The sequence below is a fragment of the Ovis aries genome, chromosome 15, assembly GCF_016772045.2.
Source record: "Ovis aries strain OAR_USU_Benz2616 breed Rambouillet chromosome 15, ARS-UI_Ramb_v3.0, whole genome shotgun sequence".
In the NCBI taxonomy this organism is placed as follows: domain Eukaryota; kingdom Metazoa; phylum Chordata; class Mammalia; order Artiodactyla; family Bovidae; genus Ovis; species Ovis aries.
Window position 1 is genome coordinate 21,233,228 of NC_056068.1, and position 18,285 is coordinate 21,251,512.

The following is an 18,285-nucleotide window of genomic DNA, read 5'->3' on the forward strand; positions in this document are numbered from 1 at the left end:
ATCATCATTACTACAAATTCTAATACTGTATAAATAAATTGGCTACTAGAAAGGCCAAGGGATGCCTTTTGTAGATTTGAAAAATTGATTCACTGTGAGCAAATGAAACAACAAAACAATGGAAGCAACAGTTAGCAACATCACTTTTATTGTGACTCAGCAACACCAGCAACACCACTCAGTCCTCCCTTATACATGTGCTAGGTCACTTAGCCATGTCCAGCTCTTTGCAACCCCATGAACTGTAGCTTACTAGGCTCCTCTGTCCATGGCAATTCTCCAGGCAAGAATACTGGAGTGAGTTGACATGCCCTCCTGCAGGGAATCTTCCCAACCCAGGGATCAAACCCAAGTCTCCCGCATTGCAGGTGGATTCTTTACCCTCTGAGCCACCAGAGAAGCCCAAGAATACTGGAGTGGGTAGCCTATCCCTTTTCCATGGGATCTTCCCCACCCAGGAATAGAACTCGGTTCTCTTGCATTGCAGACAGATTCATCAGCTGAGCTACCAGGGAAGCCCCCATTATACATGAGGAGACAGCTAAGCTGAAGCTTCAGCTTGATGCATTTCATTAAGATAGTCAACAGCTCCCAACCTGCAGTCCTAAATATCCAAAAACATAACTAGCCTTGAATAACAAATCAAGTGTTATACTTATCCACCACCACCATGGATGACTGTTTTATGAAAACACTGACTTCAAATGGCAGGAAGAAAGAAATAAAAGTCTCAGCATTTTGATTAGGATGTGCTATCAATTTACTGACCTAGCAAGTTACTTCTTTAAGTCTACATTTCCTCAATTACAAAGGATCATATAGTCATATGAATGGTATGGGTGGGAGGGGACCAGCACTCATAGTGTTTCTGATGTGTCCCCCTTCTCCCCACTGGGTAAAGCTGTTTATCTTTCTGCTTTGCTAGAATTTCCCAACCCCTAAACGTGTTCCACCCTACCCCCAACCTGATGGGTCTACCCAAAGCCAAGCTGTAATCCCTTCTTTATTCTGAGAAAGATAAATCTCCTTTCTTCTAGTTCAGCTAGAGTGGCAAATTGAGTTTGCAAGGGAAATAGGCAGTAGAAAAATCACATAAGGCACAAGAACAATTACACGGAGTATAAATGTTCTACACTAGCTTAAATATCTAGTCAAAGACTGGCACAGATAGAACAGCTGAAGTGACTTCTGGACCTGAGTCCTCTTCTGTCCTCTCAATTTTCTTTGGGGTAAATAAGAATTCTTAATAATAATAGCTAACATTTCTTCTAGGCTCCAAAGTAAAGATGTCACAAATATTTTCATTTATTCATTTTAGGGTAAATTTCACTTATCAACAAGGAGCACCAATAGCTTTAAGAAGGTGACGCTCATATCTATTTTTCAGACGAGGAAACTAAGAATGGGGTAGGAATCAGTGGAGCATAGATTTGAAACCAGGTTTGTTGGACTTCACAGTCTTTGTTTTACCCAACATATTGCCTTCTTAAGTTTACATTTCTGGCCCAAGGAAGGACGAGCTTTGGGAATAAATAACCACTTTGCTTCGGGTCCTCGCTCAGTCCTGAGCTCACCCTCTACACTCCACACAGGCCGTTGGCCCATCGTGTCCTTCACTCCTTCTCAGCCACAAGCCTGTCTCCCTGCCTGTCCCTGCAGTGATTCTGTATACCGCTCAGATGGTGCCACACACGGTCCAAACCAGAGCCAGGACCTCCCTCTCCTTTGACACCCAGACATCTTGGAAGAAACTGGACTTAATTTCCTTCCAGAACCTATCTCTAGCTCCATCCCAGAACCTGCTACCCGAGTATCATTCCTCTCAGGCTCTGCATGGCACCTGGCCCTCCCTGTAAAAGAGGAAAGCATTTCCGGAGCCAGAGTCCAAGCACACCACACGGACCTCACAGAAGCTTTCTCTTCTTGAGCTCTCTAGGTCTGCCTCAGCCAATCCATTTCACCCTGACCTCCTCTTCTTGCCTGAAGCTTGCTGCTCTGATCTGCCTTCAGCTGAAGTCTGATTTTTTTTCTGAAAGTTGCTGACCTGACCTGAGAGGCTGATAGCACATAACTCGCTCCTGGGACAAGATGTAATATACCACTCTCCCGCCCAAGGAGGAGGAGACCCGTCTCAGCTCCTTTCTGAAGGCTGGAAGAGACCCCAGGCTCAGGGAAATGCCGAGCTTACCAGTTCACTCTGGGCATCCACCTCTTAGATGCTCTCCCGACCTACATGGTGTTCCAGCACTCTCTCACGGTTGTACACACTAAAGAATCATATGCATATGCTGAAAAAATAAAATAGCTAGTAATGAAAGGGGAGGCAATTTCCTTCTGCTCTTATCTTCTTATGAATATATGGTAAAAGAAGGAGAGAGACAGACAACCAAGAATCTCATTTCCTGGGTGGGTCTTAGAATTCCATGCTAAAGACAGATAGATGTAATCAAGATATAATTTCCAAACTTTTCTAAAACTTGGGCAATTTATATACATTGTGCTATTTCTCTTTGATATTCTAATGGTGGTATTAAATAACAATGAAAATTCTAAGTGAAAGGAAGAGGCAGAGTGTAAATAAGCCCACAAACTGATTTGTGCATGTATGCTAAGTCGCTTCAGTCCTGTTTGAGTCTGCATGACGCTATGGACTGCAGCCCTTAAGGCTCCTCTATCCATGGGGTTCTCCAGACAGGAATATTGGGTTGCCATGCCCGCCCATCCTCCTCCATGCTTTAAATATAAATTTAAATTTATAAATTCAAGGAAGCCACACATAAATTCAAGGAAGACATCACAGCCATTGCAGCCCTCTCTGGACTTGTCAAGTCAAGAACAGAGAACAGGCATATTCTGTTGATTCCATGTTCTGGTCAGAGGCATCTCAAGCTTTGAAGCCATGTAAGTGCAAATTGGGCTTCCCTGGTGGCTCAGACAGTGAAGAATCCACTTGCAATGCAGGAGACCTGGGTTCAAGCTCAGGATTGGAAAGATCCCCTGGAGGAGGGCATGGTAACCCAGTCCAGTATTCTTGCCTGCAGAATCCCCACAGACAGAGGTGCCTGGTGGGCTACAGTCCATGAGGTTGCAAAGAGTCAGACATGACTGAATGACTAAACACAAGTGCCAATTATCTGGACCACTGCTATTACAAGAAATCTTCATGCTCTTCTATGACTTCTAAAAATTTACCATAAAAATTAGTTTTCATCTCTTCAACTCTTATAAACCCATCCTGTAATGTAGTCTGGCTTTAGTAAAAATTTCCTGCTCCCCTGGGCGCAGCAAATGGTCATCAGATGGCCCAGTGTGTATCTTTCTGCTTTGCTAATGTTTTGTTTTTCTTACTTAAAAAAATATGTTTTAGAAGTACCTGTTCTTTTTATGTTTGAATATTAAATTCTTAGGGAAAAATATGATCTTTCCTTAAGGAGTACATCTCACTTGCCCTTGTTACTTTTTTCTGAATTGCCAGCGGAAGGATCCATTCATTTGTAATGTTTGCATGGTTATCGATAAAGGGAATCAGTGTCTACCCTGGGAATGCTCCGCCACACCTTTCAGTCACTCTCCTAGCACAGTGCGTTGCATATTGCTTGTTAACATTACCAACTAACCCCCTTCTGAGCCCGGAAAGAATTTAAAAAGAAAGAAAGAAACATTTTCAGAGCAGGCAATGCCCTGTAAATTCAAAACACCAATGTTTGAATATAGAAGTACATATTATATCCCTGGCATTCATTTAAATGAATGTTTTATCTAAAGATTACAAAATGGCCCATTGTCTGACTTTAATTAGCCCACAGTCCTGCCTGTTTGGAGAACTGAACCACATTTCCAGGGCTGTCCATGTTCCCCACCCAACCACCTGCTCCTTCACAATTGCAGAATTTTTTTTAATAATATTAATAAAGACAAACTTTTTGCAAGCACCTTATTTTTTTTGGCTGTCTTATTGGTTCTGTAGTGGTTGTTTTTAATGTCATGAAATTTAAAATATTTCCGGGTGGTGAATTCTTTTACTCAGCTTGCAAAAGTAATCAAGCTTTTCAGTGAAACAGCCATGGCAAGTCCATCTGGTAGAGCTGAAGTTCTGCACATTTCGTTCTGGCCAAAATGTACGATACCATTTATTAATGTGCATCCCAGTAGCTCCTGTCATTCTAACTTAGCTATCGATCTACATAAATACAAATAGCATTCCAAAGGCACGCCAAGACCCAAGGGTGAAAAAACATGTGTTTCATTTTGTAACTCAGGCAACAGAAATAACTTTCTCACAGAGGCAGCCTGGACATAATTTTGTGCCAAGCAGGAAAGTTTTAACAGTAAAATTTTAAGAAACTGTCAGAAGTTTGGAATTCTATAACAGTATTACTTTCCAAAGGGCATAAATGTAGACCAGAAATGTAAGACAGTTGGAACCACAATTTTTTTTTAATTTTGAAATCCACAATAAAGATATAAGACCTAAACTCTGGTTTTTAATTTTTATTAACTAGTTTCAATTACAAAAATAACACATGATAAAATTTCAAACTTAATTAAACAGCATAATTTTTTTTAAGTCTACTGACCTTCCCTGCCTACTTGTTCTACTTCCCAGGGTCATGTGCAATCTTCCAGAATTTCTCTATGACATTTTATTATAAAGAAATTAAGTCGTTGCACCAAGGTAATCAATATCAAAATCTATGTTATTTACATGCACTATTACAAAAATGCATAGTGTTCTCGTGGTGAATTCCCTTCTCCCAAGAGAAAATTTAAACAGGTCTCTTTTAGTCTTCATTTTACCTCTCTATGTTTGAAGGCATCAGGCAAAGCACTTCATACTATCATGTCTCCATCTTATATCAATTACATAGTCCCTACTGTCACCTGAGATGGTGATATTGGAGATAAGGTGCCCAAAATCAACTCTTTCTTTGTGAGATAAATACTCTATAATCTAGGCTTTATAGAAGTAAGGCAAATGTTTTTAAATATACATATTTCAATATTGCTTCCTCACAAATTCTTACAGGCTTTAGGATTGAACCTATACAAATGACCTCTTAAATCATTTAAGGACATAGGGTTTTTTTTCCTTTGTAAATAGGGCCTTATGAGGGAGACATGCCAGGCCCCTCTTTACACATGGGTATCAACGAGGAGGCTGGCGATAAAGAAAAAAAGAGAGAAAGAGCCCTGGGAATTGGTACAACTGGGGCAGGTGGCCAGCAGCCCTTAGCATCCACGGGGCGAGTATCAGCCTTCACCAGGCTCCAAAACAAAGCCAAATAGAGGTGGATATAAATGTCACCTGCTAGCCTCCCCAACCCCGCCCCACCGAGAGCCCATCAGACCTGTATCATGGATCTGGGAAGCTCCAGCAGCCCATACACTCACCACACCAACCATTTCTGACCATCATTTTCAGCCCCAGATTAAATTTCCTAGAATGCCACTTTCAATACATCTACACTGCTAATAATCATCTAAAGAACCACTTCCTGTTAGTGGACAAAGTTCAAGTTCCTTCAGCCTGGCTCAAAAAATGCTCTTTATAACCTGGCACTTGCTCCTTCCTCCAGCTTTCCTGTCTGCTTATTTCCACATCTGTGACTTGCTGTCCACACATTTGAGCCTTTGCTTTGCCTCTCAATGACGAGACCCCTCATCCTATCTGCTTACTGATTTCCTGTCATCCTTCAAAACAGGACTCCTATATCACCTCCAGTGTGATGTGTTCAGTCACCTCCCTCAGGACAGCAGCTCACCACCACCGCCACTGCTACCTCATCCTTACCCCAAGCTCCCCTCTCTATGTGCACAGCCCGAGCAGGTCTAGTAGAATCCGGCCTGCGTCACTCACTAGTTCTGTGACCTTGACAGTCTTTACACTGCCTATAAGTTTTCTGATCTGCCTATAAGTTTTCTGATCTGTACAGCAGTCTGTTTCATTGGTTGATGGCAAGGCTTTAATGGAACAATGTGAATCACTTAGCATTATGCAGAGTATATGAAGTATACAAATGTTAATTACTAAAAGTGATTAAACACATACTAAGATATATAAAGTGCATGGCACAGAGTCTGGCATGAAGTAGGTATTTATAAAATGCTAGTCCACATTCTACTAGCCAAAACAAGTCACAAAACCATCCCAGATTCAAGACAGTAGAAGTATAGATGCCACTTATTGATGGGAAGAGCTGCAAAGTAATTGTGGCCATATTTAATCTATAGCAAATGGCTAAGCAGATCCTATTCTAAGCCCTTTGGTTGCATTTTTTTCTAGCACCTGAGACATTCAACATTGTGCCTAGCATATCAGAGGTGCCAGTAGATATCTTTGGTTTGATAGAAGGGCTAGTGCACAGAACCTACTGGTTACATCACTGAGAGCTTGAGGGGGAATAAGTCTTAGAGTCAGAGAGTTTGGGTTTAAATCCTAGTCCTGCAATCTATAAGACAGATAATTTGGGACACATTACTTAACGTCTCTGATGCTTGGTTTCCTCTTTTGTAAACTTGAGGTGATAATATCGACTTTATAATAAGATAATATTACATAAAGCATCTGGCACATGGTAGATGCTTAGAACTCTAGTTCCTATTCATTATGGAGCATTTCTCTTATCAATATTCATGACTAAATTATTAGGTAACTCAGATAACTGGTCCATAAATCAAAACCTTTTTCAAACTTTGCAAAATTAATAAGACTTATTAGAAAAGGTTTGTTATAGTTGAGTCACTGCATAAGAGTTCACACCAGTCAGAATGCCCTGGTGCTACTACATACTTGGCATATTAGCTAAGGCATCTAATTCTCTACGCCCATTTTCTTGTGGAGGAAGAAGGTATTCCATCCTAACACGGGTACCTATTTAAAGGATAACATTATACCTAGCATTGACTTCACATTCATTTCAAAGTCAGGGGAAAGTTGTTTGACTAATGGTTGTTCTCAATTCAGATATTAAAACATGGTTTAAAAATATTCAGTATATCATCATCTCCACCTCTCTCCCAATCATAGGTATGATGACAGTGAGAAATTAAATATGCAATGTATTCCTTGAAAAGGAATCCCAGCCATTCAGAAGGGACTATGATTTTTATTTAAGCATTAGTAGCAATATCTTCCAGAGAAGGCAATGGCAGCCCACTCCAGTACTCTTGTCTGGAAAACCCCATGGACGGAGGAGCCTGGTGGGCTGCTGTCTATGAGGTCGCACAGAGTCGGACACGACTGAAGTGACTTAGCATAGCATAGCAATATCTTCAAGTTTAGAGAGACACTTCCAGACTATATAGTCGGAATTTTTAAAATATATCATGAAAAATCTTACACTCCTTGCAGCCCTCTTCTTTAGTACATTTCACATGGTCTTTCGATTTTCAGGCTGGCACCTAAAAATATTTTAGGGTCATAAAAGTGACAATAAATGTAGTGAAGGGAAACTCCTGATCTTATCACTTTATTATCATGGTGACCTATTAGTTCAAATTAACTCATTTTCATGGAGGGGCTTTCAGGGCAGCTGTGAGGCTGCTGTGTTAGCTACAGGAAGTTGCACACTGGCAAATTTCATTCAAATGTAAACCTCTAAATTTGGCTACCTGGCATTGCAAGATCCTGTTGTTTGCTGTATGCAAAATAAAAATTATATACCATCTCGTTTGGTCAAAAGTTATGGGCCTTTCAATATTAATTTCAATATTATTTCTAAAGAATTCATATGGTGAGATGCAACTGAATGAATATAATGTCTTGAACAAGGTAAAAAGAAATGTGTTTTCCCTTCACATGAGCAAAAGTACTTAGTGCACGTGTTGAAGTCTCATGTCTTAGGCTGCTCTTTCTCAACATATGAATCTGGTATACCAGCTCTGAAATCAGCCCAGTGAAACCCCTCCTGGTCCCAACATAGGTCTTTTAGAACTCTTCTGTGTTCTGTGAGATGAACAGAAGTTGTGTGCTATCACTACCTTTTATATGATTTATCCAATCTAAATATTTCCCAGGTCACCATAAGCACTGATTATAGCTATGCTGTTGTTGCTGCTGCTGCTAAGTTGCTTCAGTCGTGTCCAACTCTGTGCAACCTCATAGAGAGCAGCCCACCAGGCTCCCTCGTCCCTGGGATTCTACAGGCAAGAACACTGGAGTGGGTTGCCATTTCCTTCTCCAATGCATGAAAGTGAAAAGGGAAAGTGAAGTCGCTCAGTCGTGTCCGACTCTTAGCGACCCCATAGACTGCAGTCTACCAGGCTCCTCCATCCATGGAATTTTCCAGGCAAGAGTACTGGAGTGGGGCGCCATTGCCTTCTCTGGATTATAGCTATAAATAATTAATTATGTAGAAATGTTTTATATCACAATGGGGGAGATCATATAGGAGTTTTTTGAAATGGTCAAAATTGATCAAATTATATGCTTACAAGCTGGAAATTGTATTGTACATAAATTATGCCTTAATGAGTTTGAACCTCCTCCCCCCAAAATGGAATACTCACTGAAGGCTAAAAAATGTATAGATAGATAGATATAGATATGGAAGTGTATATATATACATATATACATATACACACACACACACACAAACACAGGGAACTATAAATCCCACTGAATCTTCTTTGTGAGCATTTATTTAATTATATGGTTTCTCTGAATGTCCTCAGTTCAGTTCAGTAATTCAGTTGTTTCTGACTCTTTGTGACCCCATAGATTGTAGCACACCAGGCTTCCGTGTCCATCACCAGCTCCCAGAGCTTGCTCAAACTCAGGTCCATTGAGTCAGTAATGCTGAATATCCTAAGTCTCCTTTACACTAAGTTTTTAAACTATGAAGTTTTCCCACATTTATTTTCAAGTTATTAAAACTCTTGGAAGGCAGTCTGGTGTGGTAGTTATGAGATAAGTTTTGAACAGAAGTAGAGTCACAGATGTAGAAAACAAGCTTATGGTTCACAGGGGATGGGGGAGGGATAAATTGGGAGATTGGGATTGACATATACATACTACTATATATAAAATGGATAACTAATAAGAACATACTGTATAGCACAAGGAATTCTACTCAATACTCCATAATGGCCTATATGAGAAAAGAATCTTAAAAAGAGTGGATATATCTACAACCGATTCACTTTGCTGTACACCTGAGAGTAACATAATGTTATAAATCAACTACACTCCAATAAAAAGTTTTTTAAAAAATAAAAGAAACAGACCCTGAAATCACACCATTACCACCAGCAACAACCTTACCTGCAGAGAAACCTGAGTTATTCTCTATTTCAATTTCCTCACCATTAAGATGAAAATAATGTTACTGACCTTCTGGGGTGGTTTGATAATTAAATGAGATAATAATATTAAATATTTGGTCATATATCTAATAGTGTGCTTATAAAATTTCTACAAGTATGTGCCTATGAATTTTATTATAATTCATAACTCTGCTGGAAAATGTTGGAAGTCATAGAAAAAATTTTTTTAAATCTGGTGTATGAAAGACAGGACAGCATCTGCTTCTATTTTTAATCCTTAGGGATGTGATTTTGTTTTAGGCAGAGTCAGTAGTCTGGAGGTGGGGAGATTTTACCCACAACAAAACTGGATCCTGCATAAAAATTTTTTTGCTGATTTGTTGAGCTGGTAGGATGTAAGGGAAATCAATAAAACTAGGAGGTTTGGTGGGATGATTTGAGGCTTGACAGGGAAGGGAGGGGAAATGTTTGAGCAGAAGTAAAGACACTGAATGATGAGAAGATGATCACATCAAAAAGGCAGATTCCCCTAAGGACAGGGGTCCAAACTAGCTTTCTATGTGAAGACTGACTGGTCCTTGAGCTATTATTGCTAAGTTTGGGGTAGCTGAACCTGGGACTGGGGAACCTGGAAGGGAGGTGCTTCCCAAGAAATATAAGCATAAATCTTCAGGAGAAACACAACATTAGGAACTCAGATTTTCACAGATTAAGGTCAACCCAGATACATGTTTCAATCAAAGATCACCAAATCCAAAAGAAACAAATCACTAGGAATGAGAGTCAGCATGAACAATAAAGTTAAATTCCCAGGACTTTTGGGAATTTGGGTATTAGCATAACCAAATACAAATTTTTTTAATAATAATAACAATAAAAATAAATAGTGAACACTCAACAAAAGACCAACCAATATTTTTAATAGATCAAAGAGAATTTATAGGACTGAGAAAATATCTAATCATTGATACTAAAAAAAAAAATCAATGCATGAGTTAAACAGCAAACAAGCTACAGTTGAAGAAGGTATTAGTGAACTGGATGTAGAGCTGAAGAAATCTATACCAATCTGTTCCAAAATATAGAACACAGAATCATGGATAGAGGGAAAGTAACAAGAAGTTGAGAATTTATTGGTGATAAAAGTAAAGATTTAACAAACATCAAAGACTCAGAAGGAGAGAATACAGCTAATACAGACAAGATAATATTTAAGAAAAAGATGGTTGAAACTTTTCCAAAAGACATGCATCCCCAGTCACATGAAGCACATCATATACAAGCAGAATATATTTTAAAAATCTATCTCAAGATAAAAGGAGGTGAAGCTGAAAAATCTTAAGCCAAAAGGAGTATACTTTAAAGGGTAGTCTGAAAAGAAAGAAAGATTGTCATATAGAATATCTGTAAGGTTAATAGCAAACTTCTCAACAGCAATCATGGAAGCCACAAGACAATGAAGTGAAATCTTTTAAGTGCCAAGAGAAGAATACTTTTAAAGTTACAATTGTGAATCCAGAAATAGTATCTTTTAAGTACAGAGGCAAAAGAAATTATATTTCCAGTTACATAAAAGCTGGAAGTTGCCACCAACACTGACTTCCCAGGTAACTCAGTCAGTAAAGAACTCGCCTGCAATGCAAGAGATGTGGGTTTGATCCTTGGGTTGGGAAGATCCCCTGGGGAAGGAAATGGCAACCCACTCCAATATTCTTGCCTGGGAAATCTCATGGATAGAGGAGACTGATGGGCTACAGTCCATAGGATCACAAAGAGTCAGACACGACTGAGCCACTAAACCACTACCACCTACAGGAAAGGAATTTTCTAAAGGGTTCTTTCAGAAGAAGGAAAATGAATCTAGAAAAAAGTTTGGAGGACAGATAAGCAAAGAAAATGATAAACGTGTAGGAAGTCTAATACTTGGCAAAATGATGATGAAAATAATCATGATGTTTAACTTGTGGAGGTTTAAGCTAAAATTCAAGAAAATACATACTCATGTAAATTAGCAAAGTCGCTCAGTCGTGTCCGACTCTTTGTGACCCCATGTTCTGTAGCCTACCTGGCTCCTCCGTCCATGGGATTTTCCAGGCAAGAGTACTGGAGTGGGTTGTTATTTCCTTCTCCAGGGGATCTTCCCAACCCAGGGATCAAACCTGGGTCTCTCACATTGCGGCAGACTCTACCACCTGAGCCACCAGGGAAGCCCTGATGTAAATTAGGAGAGGAGCAAAAAGAGCTAACGTCCTAAGGGTCTTGTCTGTCAGTGGGAGGCTTAAGATGCTCTTTGTAGACTTTGTTAAACACGCAAGGTAAAATTTTATGACAAATCATAAAGTATGGAAATAGAGTGTTTAATTTCCACAGCAGGCAAAGGGCAAAATTATGTAGGGGAAATGAACACAAAAGGCTTCTTTTCATCAAATAACAAATAAAATCAACTAGCCTAGTCATTATGAAAGTTCTTCAGGTATTAAAACTGGATTGGGGGTGCAGGGCTGGCAATTCCACGGTAATAAGGAAAAGTGGGCAGAAGGAAAAGGGATGGAAGAAGGTTGTTGGTGGCCCGCGTGGTGGCAGACGCTGCAGCGACTGTGTGAGCTCAGAGTAGCCTTTGCTCATGCTTCAGGCAGAGGCCAGGGTGGGCCGGGCCAGCTGATGATCCGGTGCATTATGGAGAGGCGCTCATACTTCTGTCTGTCCAGCTGGATGTGCACCCTGCCTTTCACAGGAAGCCTCCCTCCTGTCCCCAGCCTTGGCCAGAGCAGTTTAAGGGGAGCAAGCATAGAGAAGAGGAGGCAAGAGGGCAACAGGACTCCCCCCGAGGCAGCACCCGGGACGGCCACCACCCTCCCACACTCTGCTTCTCCAGGGAAGGAGGCTGAGACAAGAGGCAGGGGGAATGGGCCCTGGCACCCAGCCAGAAAGAGATGGAAAGCAGAGGGGAACACTAGATATCATGGGCCCTGGCAACATGGGAAAATATGCCTGAACACAAGCTCTTCTCTAATTAATCATTACCTCCTTTCCTTGCCGTATAAGACATCACAGCATCCTGACCCTGGACCCCACACACATTGTTCACCTACTAAGAAGTCTGGGATTAACAGAGGCAAACCACTATAAGTAGAATGGATGTTTTGTAAAAAAAACTTTTAAAATCCTACTGTATAGCACAGGGAACTATATTCAGTATTTTGTAATAAACCATAACAGAAAAGAATATGAAAAAGAATGTATGTAACTGAATCATCTTGCTCTACAGCAGAAACTAACAAAATGTTGTAAATCAACTATACATCAGTAAAATAATTTTTAAAAAAATTTTAATATCAAACATGGTGACATGTTTATAGGAATAAACCATAGACTTGAAGAAACTTAAAAATGCATCTGAGTGATAATAGCTAATACTTATGCCCTCCTTACTCAAAACCAGGAACTATTCTCAGTGCATGACATATAAGATCATATTTAATCTTCATGTGCCTAAGATCACACAGCAAACAAGAGGCAGAGCTGGGATTCAAATATAGACACGCATTCCGGAGTCTTCTCTTTCAAATACCGTGCTACCTCTGAGTGGCTGTTGTCCAGTCGCTAAGCCATGTCTGATGCTCAGTCACATCCCACTCTTTGAGACCCCATGGACTGCAGCACACCAGGCTTCCCTGTCCTCCAGAGTTTGCTCAAACTCATATCCCTTGAGTAAGTGATGCCATCCAACCACCTCATCCTCTGTCATCCCCTTCTCCTCCTGCCTTCAATCTTTCCCAGCATCGGGGTCTTTTCCAATGAGTCAGTTCTTCATATCAGGCGGCCAAAGTATTGGAGCTTCAGCTTCAGTCGTTTCAATAAACATTCAGGGGTGATTTTTTTTTTTTTTTTAGTATTGGTTGGTTGGATCTCCTTGCAGTCCAAGGGACTCTCAAGAGTCTTCTCCAGCACCAGAGTTCAAAATTCTTCAGTGCTCAGCTTTCTTTATAGCCCAACTCTCACATCCATACATGACTACTGGAAAAACCATAGTTTTGGCTATCTGGACCTTTGTTGGCAAAGTGGTGTCTCTGCTTTTTAATATGCTGTCTAGGTTTTTCATAGCTTTCCTTCCAAGGAAGAAGCGTCTTTTAATTTCATGGCTGCAATCACTATTCTCAGGGATTTTGGAGCCCCCCCCCAAAACAATCTGCCAATTGGTGGATATTTCCCTAGAGAAGTTAGAATTCCAATTTAGTCCTATGGATGGAAAGTTTGTATACTTTACTCCCTTCTTTTGTAATTCATATGTTAAAGCCTTGGTCCCCAGTATGATGGTATTTTAAGTTGGGGCCTTTGGGGTGGTAATGAAGTCATGAGGGTTAAGTCACGTGAATGGGACTGGTGCTCCTATGACAAGAGACACATGGAAAAGATGATCTCTCTCTGTGCTACATAAAGACACTGCAAGGAAACAGCCATCTGCAAGCCAGGATGAAGGTCCCCCAAAGGACCCAACCATGCTGGCACCCTGATCTCAAACTTCCAGCCTCCATAACTGGGAGAAATGCTTTTTGTTTAAGCCACCAAGTCTGTGGTATTTGTTATATCAGCCCAGTCTGATTAAGGCAGTTGGGAAATGATGGGTTACTCTCAGATATTTGAAGAGCTATTTATGGAAGAAGGGTTTAACTTACTCAGTATGGACCAAGGAGATTAGAAATAAGTACATTTGTAACAGAGGTTGCCAAAGAAGAAATTGGCTTTCTCAGAGGGTGCTGAGATCTCCATCACTAGAGGCTGAATGCTTCCAGGGTTAATAACATTGGAGAGGATTTCAGCATTGAGTGCTGGTTGAATAAGACTCTCTAAAATCCCTCCAACTCTTGAGAGTCTGTAGGATTATCAGAGTCAGGACAGAACTAAGAACTCAAATCTGAATAAGTGGATGTTGATACCTCTTCACTTTTACAACAGCTACATTTTCCACTTACTTTGTTCCTGGGCATCTTGGAGTCAGAATTTGCATTAATACCCTTTCTTTAATAGTCAGCTTGAGCATCTCCTCCTCCAGGATGTGTTCCCCATCCCATCCCCAATACCAGCTTAAGTGTCCCCCTCACCCCATCTTACTACTACAGTGCCACTTCTCACACTGCGGTGAATTCTGTTTCATCATTAATCACACCCTCACTAGGACATGTCCTAAGGCTGCAGTAACAAATTACCACAAACTAAGAGTACATCATGAGAAACGCTGGACTGGAAGAAACACAAGCTGGAATCAAGATTGCCAGGAGAAATATCAATAACCTCAGATATGCAGATGAAACCACCCTTATGGCAGAAAGTGAAGAGGAACTAAAAAGCCTCTTGATGAAAGTGAAAGAGGAGAGTGAAAAAGTTGGCTTAAAGCTCAACATTCAGAAAACGAAGATCATGGCATCTGGTCCCATCACTTCATGTGAAATAGACGGGGAAACAGTAGAAACAGTGTCAGATTTTATTTTTTTGGGCTCCAAAGTCACTGCAGATGGTGACTGCAGCCATGGAATTAAAAGATGCTTACTCCTTGGCAGAAACGTTATGACCAACCTAGATAGTATATTCAAAAGCAGAGACATTATTTTGCCGACTAAGGTCCATCTAGTCAAGGCTGTGGTTTTTCCTGTGGTCATGTATGGATGTGAGAGTTGGACCGTGAAGAAGGCTGAGCGCCAAAGTATTGATGCTTTTGAAGTGTGGTGTTGGAGAAGACTCTTGAGAGTCCCTTGGACTGCAAGGAGATCCAACCAGTCCATTCTGAAGGAGATCAACCCTGGGATTTCTTTGGAAGGACTGATGCTGAAGCTGAAACTCCAGTACTTTAGCCACCTCATGAGAAGACCTGACTCATTGGAAAAGACTCTGATGCTGGGAGGGATTGGGGGCAGGAGGAGAAGGGGACGACAGAGGATGAGATGGCTGGATGGCATCACGGACTCGATGGAAATAAGTCTGAGTGAACTCCAGGAGTTGGTGATGGACAGGGAGGCCTGGCGTGCTGTAGTTCATGGGGTCGCAAAGAGTCGGACATGAATGAGTGACTGAACTGAACTGAACTGAACTGAAGCAGCTTAAAAAAGTAATTTATTTTCTTACAGATCTGGAGGCTAGAAGTCCAAAATCGAGTTGTCAGGAGGGCCAGGTTCCTCTGAAGGCTTTAGGGGTACACCCTTCTTTGCCTCTTCCTAGCTTCTGGAGTAGGCGCATGCGTGCCTAGTTCCTTCAGTCATGTCCAGCTCTTTGAGACCCCATGGACTGCAGCCCGCCAGGCTCCTCTGTCCATGGAATTCTCCAGGCAAGATTACTGGAGTGGGATTTCATGCCCTCCTCCAGGAGATCTTCCCAACCCAGGGATCAAACCCTCGTCTCCTGCATCTCCTGCATTACAGACAGATTCTTTACTGCTGAGCCACCGGGGAAACCTGCACGCTCACCCCCACAAACTTCTGAAGGTTGTTGGCAAATCTTAGTGGTCCTTAGCTTGAAGCTATATCTCTCAAATTTCTGCCTCTTTCTTCAGACTGCCTTCTCCCCTCTGTGTCTGTGTCTGTCTCCCCTCTTCTTATAAGGACACCGGTCATATTAGATTTAGGTTCCACAATCCTTCAGAGTAAGTTCATTTTAAATTAACTAGTTACTGCTTCAAAGATCCTGTTTCCAAATAAGTTCACATTCACAGGTACTGGTAATTATGACCTCAATATGTCTTTTCAGGGGACATAATTCAACTGACAACAGCCTCAACCTCCTATGCTCATTAAACTGCTGTTTTTATTCCACATATTTTTGTTGTGTCTACTATGAATCACCCCGTTCCATACGCAGAGAACAACTAACAGTCAAAGTTGCTACCCTTAGTGAAGCTTCCATTCTACAGGGAGGAAGACAGCTTAAAAGAGGGCCATTCAATGATAAAACCAAATACAAACTTATTTGTGTATGTATGTATATGCTTATATAAATGTGTGTGTGATATACGTGCTAAGTTGCTTCAGTTGTCTTTGCAACCCTATGGACTATAGCCCGCCAATCCTCTGTCCATGGGATTCTCCAGGCAAGAATACTGGAGTGAGTGGGTTGCTGTGCCCTCCTCCAGGGGATCTTCCCAACCCAGGGATCAAACCTGCATCTCCCACGTCTTTCACACTGGCAGGTGGGTTCTTTACCACTAGCGCCACCTGAGAAGCCCATAGCCCATTTATATAAACCACTGATACATATTTGAAAAAGGATATTGTGGTTCAGCTGGTAAAGAATCTGCCTGCAATGTGGGAGACCTGGGTTTGATCCCTGTATTGGGAAGATCCCCTGGAGAAGGGAAAGGCTACCCACTCCAGTATCCTGGCCTGGAGAATTCCATGCACGGTATAGTCTATGGGGTTGCAAAGAGTTGGACAGGACTAAGCAGCTTTCACTTTCATTAACACAAACAGTAGAGGAAACCAAAGGGGGGAGGGAGGAGAGAGGAGGGTTTGGAGGGAGGGGACACGTGTATGCCTAGGGCCGATTCATTCTCACGTATGGCAAAAACCATCACAATATTGTGAAGCAATTATCTGCCAATTAAAAAGTTTTTAAAAGAATAAAACATGCATGCCCCTCTGTCTTCCAGGGCAGTGTCGGTTCCGCTCAGTCTCCATTTGGCCCCATGCCAGGTAAGTACTGCAGTTCACAGGGGTCGATTCCTTCTCTTTTGAAGTAAATCGGGCATTTAGGCTTCCATTCTTTCAAAGATGCCTTACAAGACTTTGAACATTTTGCTGCTTTAAAATACTTGTTTTTAAAATGTAAAATCAGGAAAGGCAGACCTCATGCAGCCGTTCCTGAATTTGGAATGCATTCTGTCCAGTGTAAGCTTTTTGGGCAAAAGCAATAGCAATTAGGCCCTTCATACAGTTTTTACAGCTTCCCTGGTGACTCAGATGGTAAAGAATCTGCCTGCAATGCAGGAGACCCCGGTTCAAACCCTGGGTTGGGACAATCTCCGGGAGAAGGGAATGGCCACCCACTCCAGTATTCTTGCCTGGAGAATTCCACTTCCAAGCTCAGAAATGGCATAGGTTTTCCCAGTAATTTGGGTCATCTTCAGAGCTGGATAAGGGAAAGAAATTAGAGCAGGAGAAGATCCCACACGTCTGAATGTCTCTATACCGTGTTTCCCAATCATACTTACTGTCATTGGAATTTGGCTGTATCTGCTCCATTCTACAGAACAAAATTTCTGCAGCCTCTCTCATCACCTGGAATGGCTCTTCCTCTTTTTAAGAAGAAAAAATACATGTTTAAACAGCGAAGGATTTTTCTTCTCTGTGTTTTTTTATTTGAAAATTGGAAATGCAGACAGGAGAGCCTGGTAGCCTTTTTTACTTAGTCTCCTGGTACCCTTTTTTACTTAGGGTTAGGGTTAGGGGTTAGGGTTAGGGCTAGGGGTTAGGGTTAGGGCCTAACCAGTACAGCCTCATGGCATGAAACAAAACCTTATTTGTTGATACTGATTTTCAGGGGCACAGATATTTTTTTCTAGAGAAGTATGCTTATGATGAAACCTCCAACTGCAGCTTTCAAATTCATGAGCAGATTAGAATTCGGGGGCTACAGAATTTAAGACGGAAATGGAGTGAGTGGAATTGTGCTGTTAAGTTTCTGCGAGGAATTTTGATTTCTTTTGAATGAATGAATAAATTTACATGAATTGTTGCACATAGTATTATACTACTGGGTTTACAGAAAATGTATAAGATGTAAGTTCTGCCCTCGTAGAGCCGGTGGGTCAACTGGAAAGAGGACTACGCTCAGATGAAAGAGTATTGAGCACAATACAACGTGCCGCCTTGGGTAGCAGGGGTCTAAGTGCTACGTCTGGAGAGTCATGTACAACTGAGTCCGGGTAACAAGGAAGAGGGTCTTGATGAGTCTGTCTTCTCTCCCTGCAGAAGAGTGGGCAGGGTGGGCAGGGACAAAGCTCAGAAGCAGTCCACTGCGGTTGTGGAAAGTAAG

At 41.4% G+C, this 18,285-nt stretch overlaps 1 protein-coding gene across 1 annotated transcript in view; it reads left to right on the top strand.

The window, feature by feature from the left end:
- Positions 1-18,285, top strand: part of POU2AF2 (POU class 2 homeobox associating factor 2) — a 48,266-nt gene that overhangs the window by 19,109 nt on the left and 10,872 nt on the right. The window contains exon 3 of the mRNA XM_042232911.2: positions 16,901-16,943. Coding sequence (XP_042088845.1) covers positions 16,901-16,943 — 43 coding nt within the window. The remainder of the gene's footprint in view (positions 1-16,900; positions 16,944-18,285) is intronic.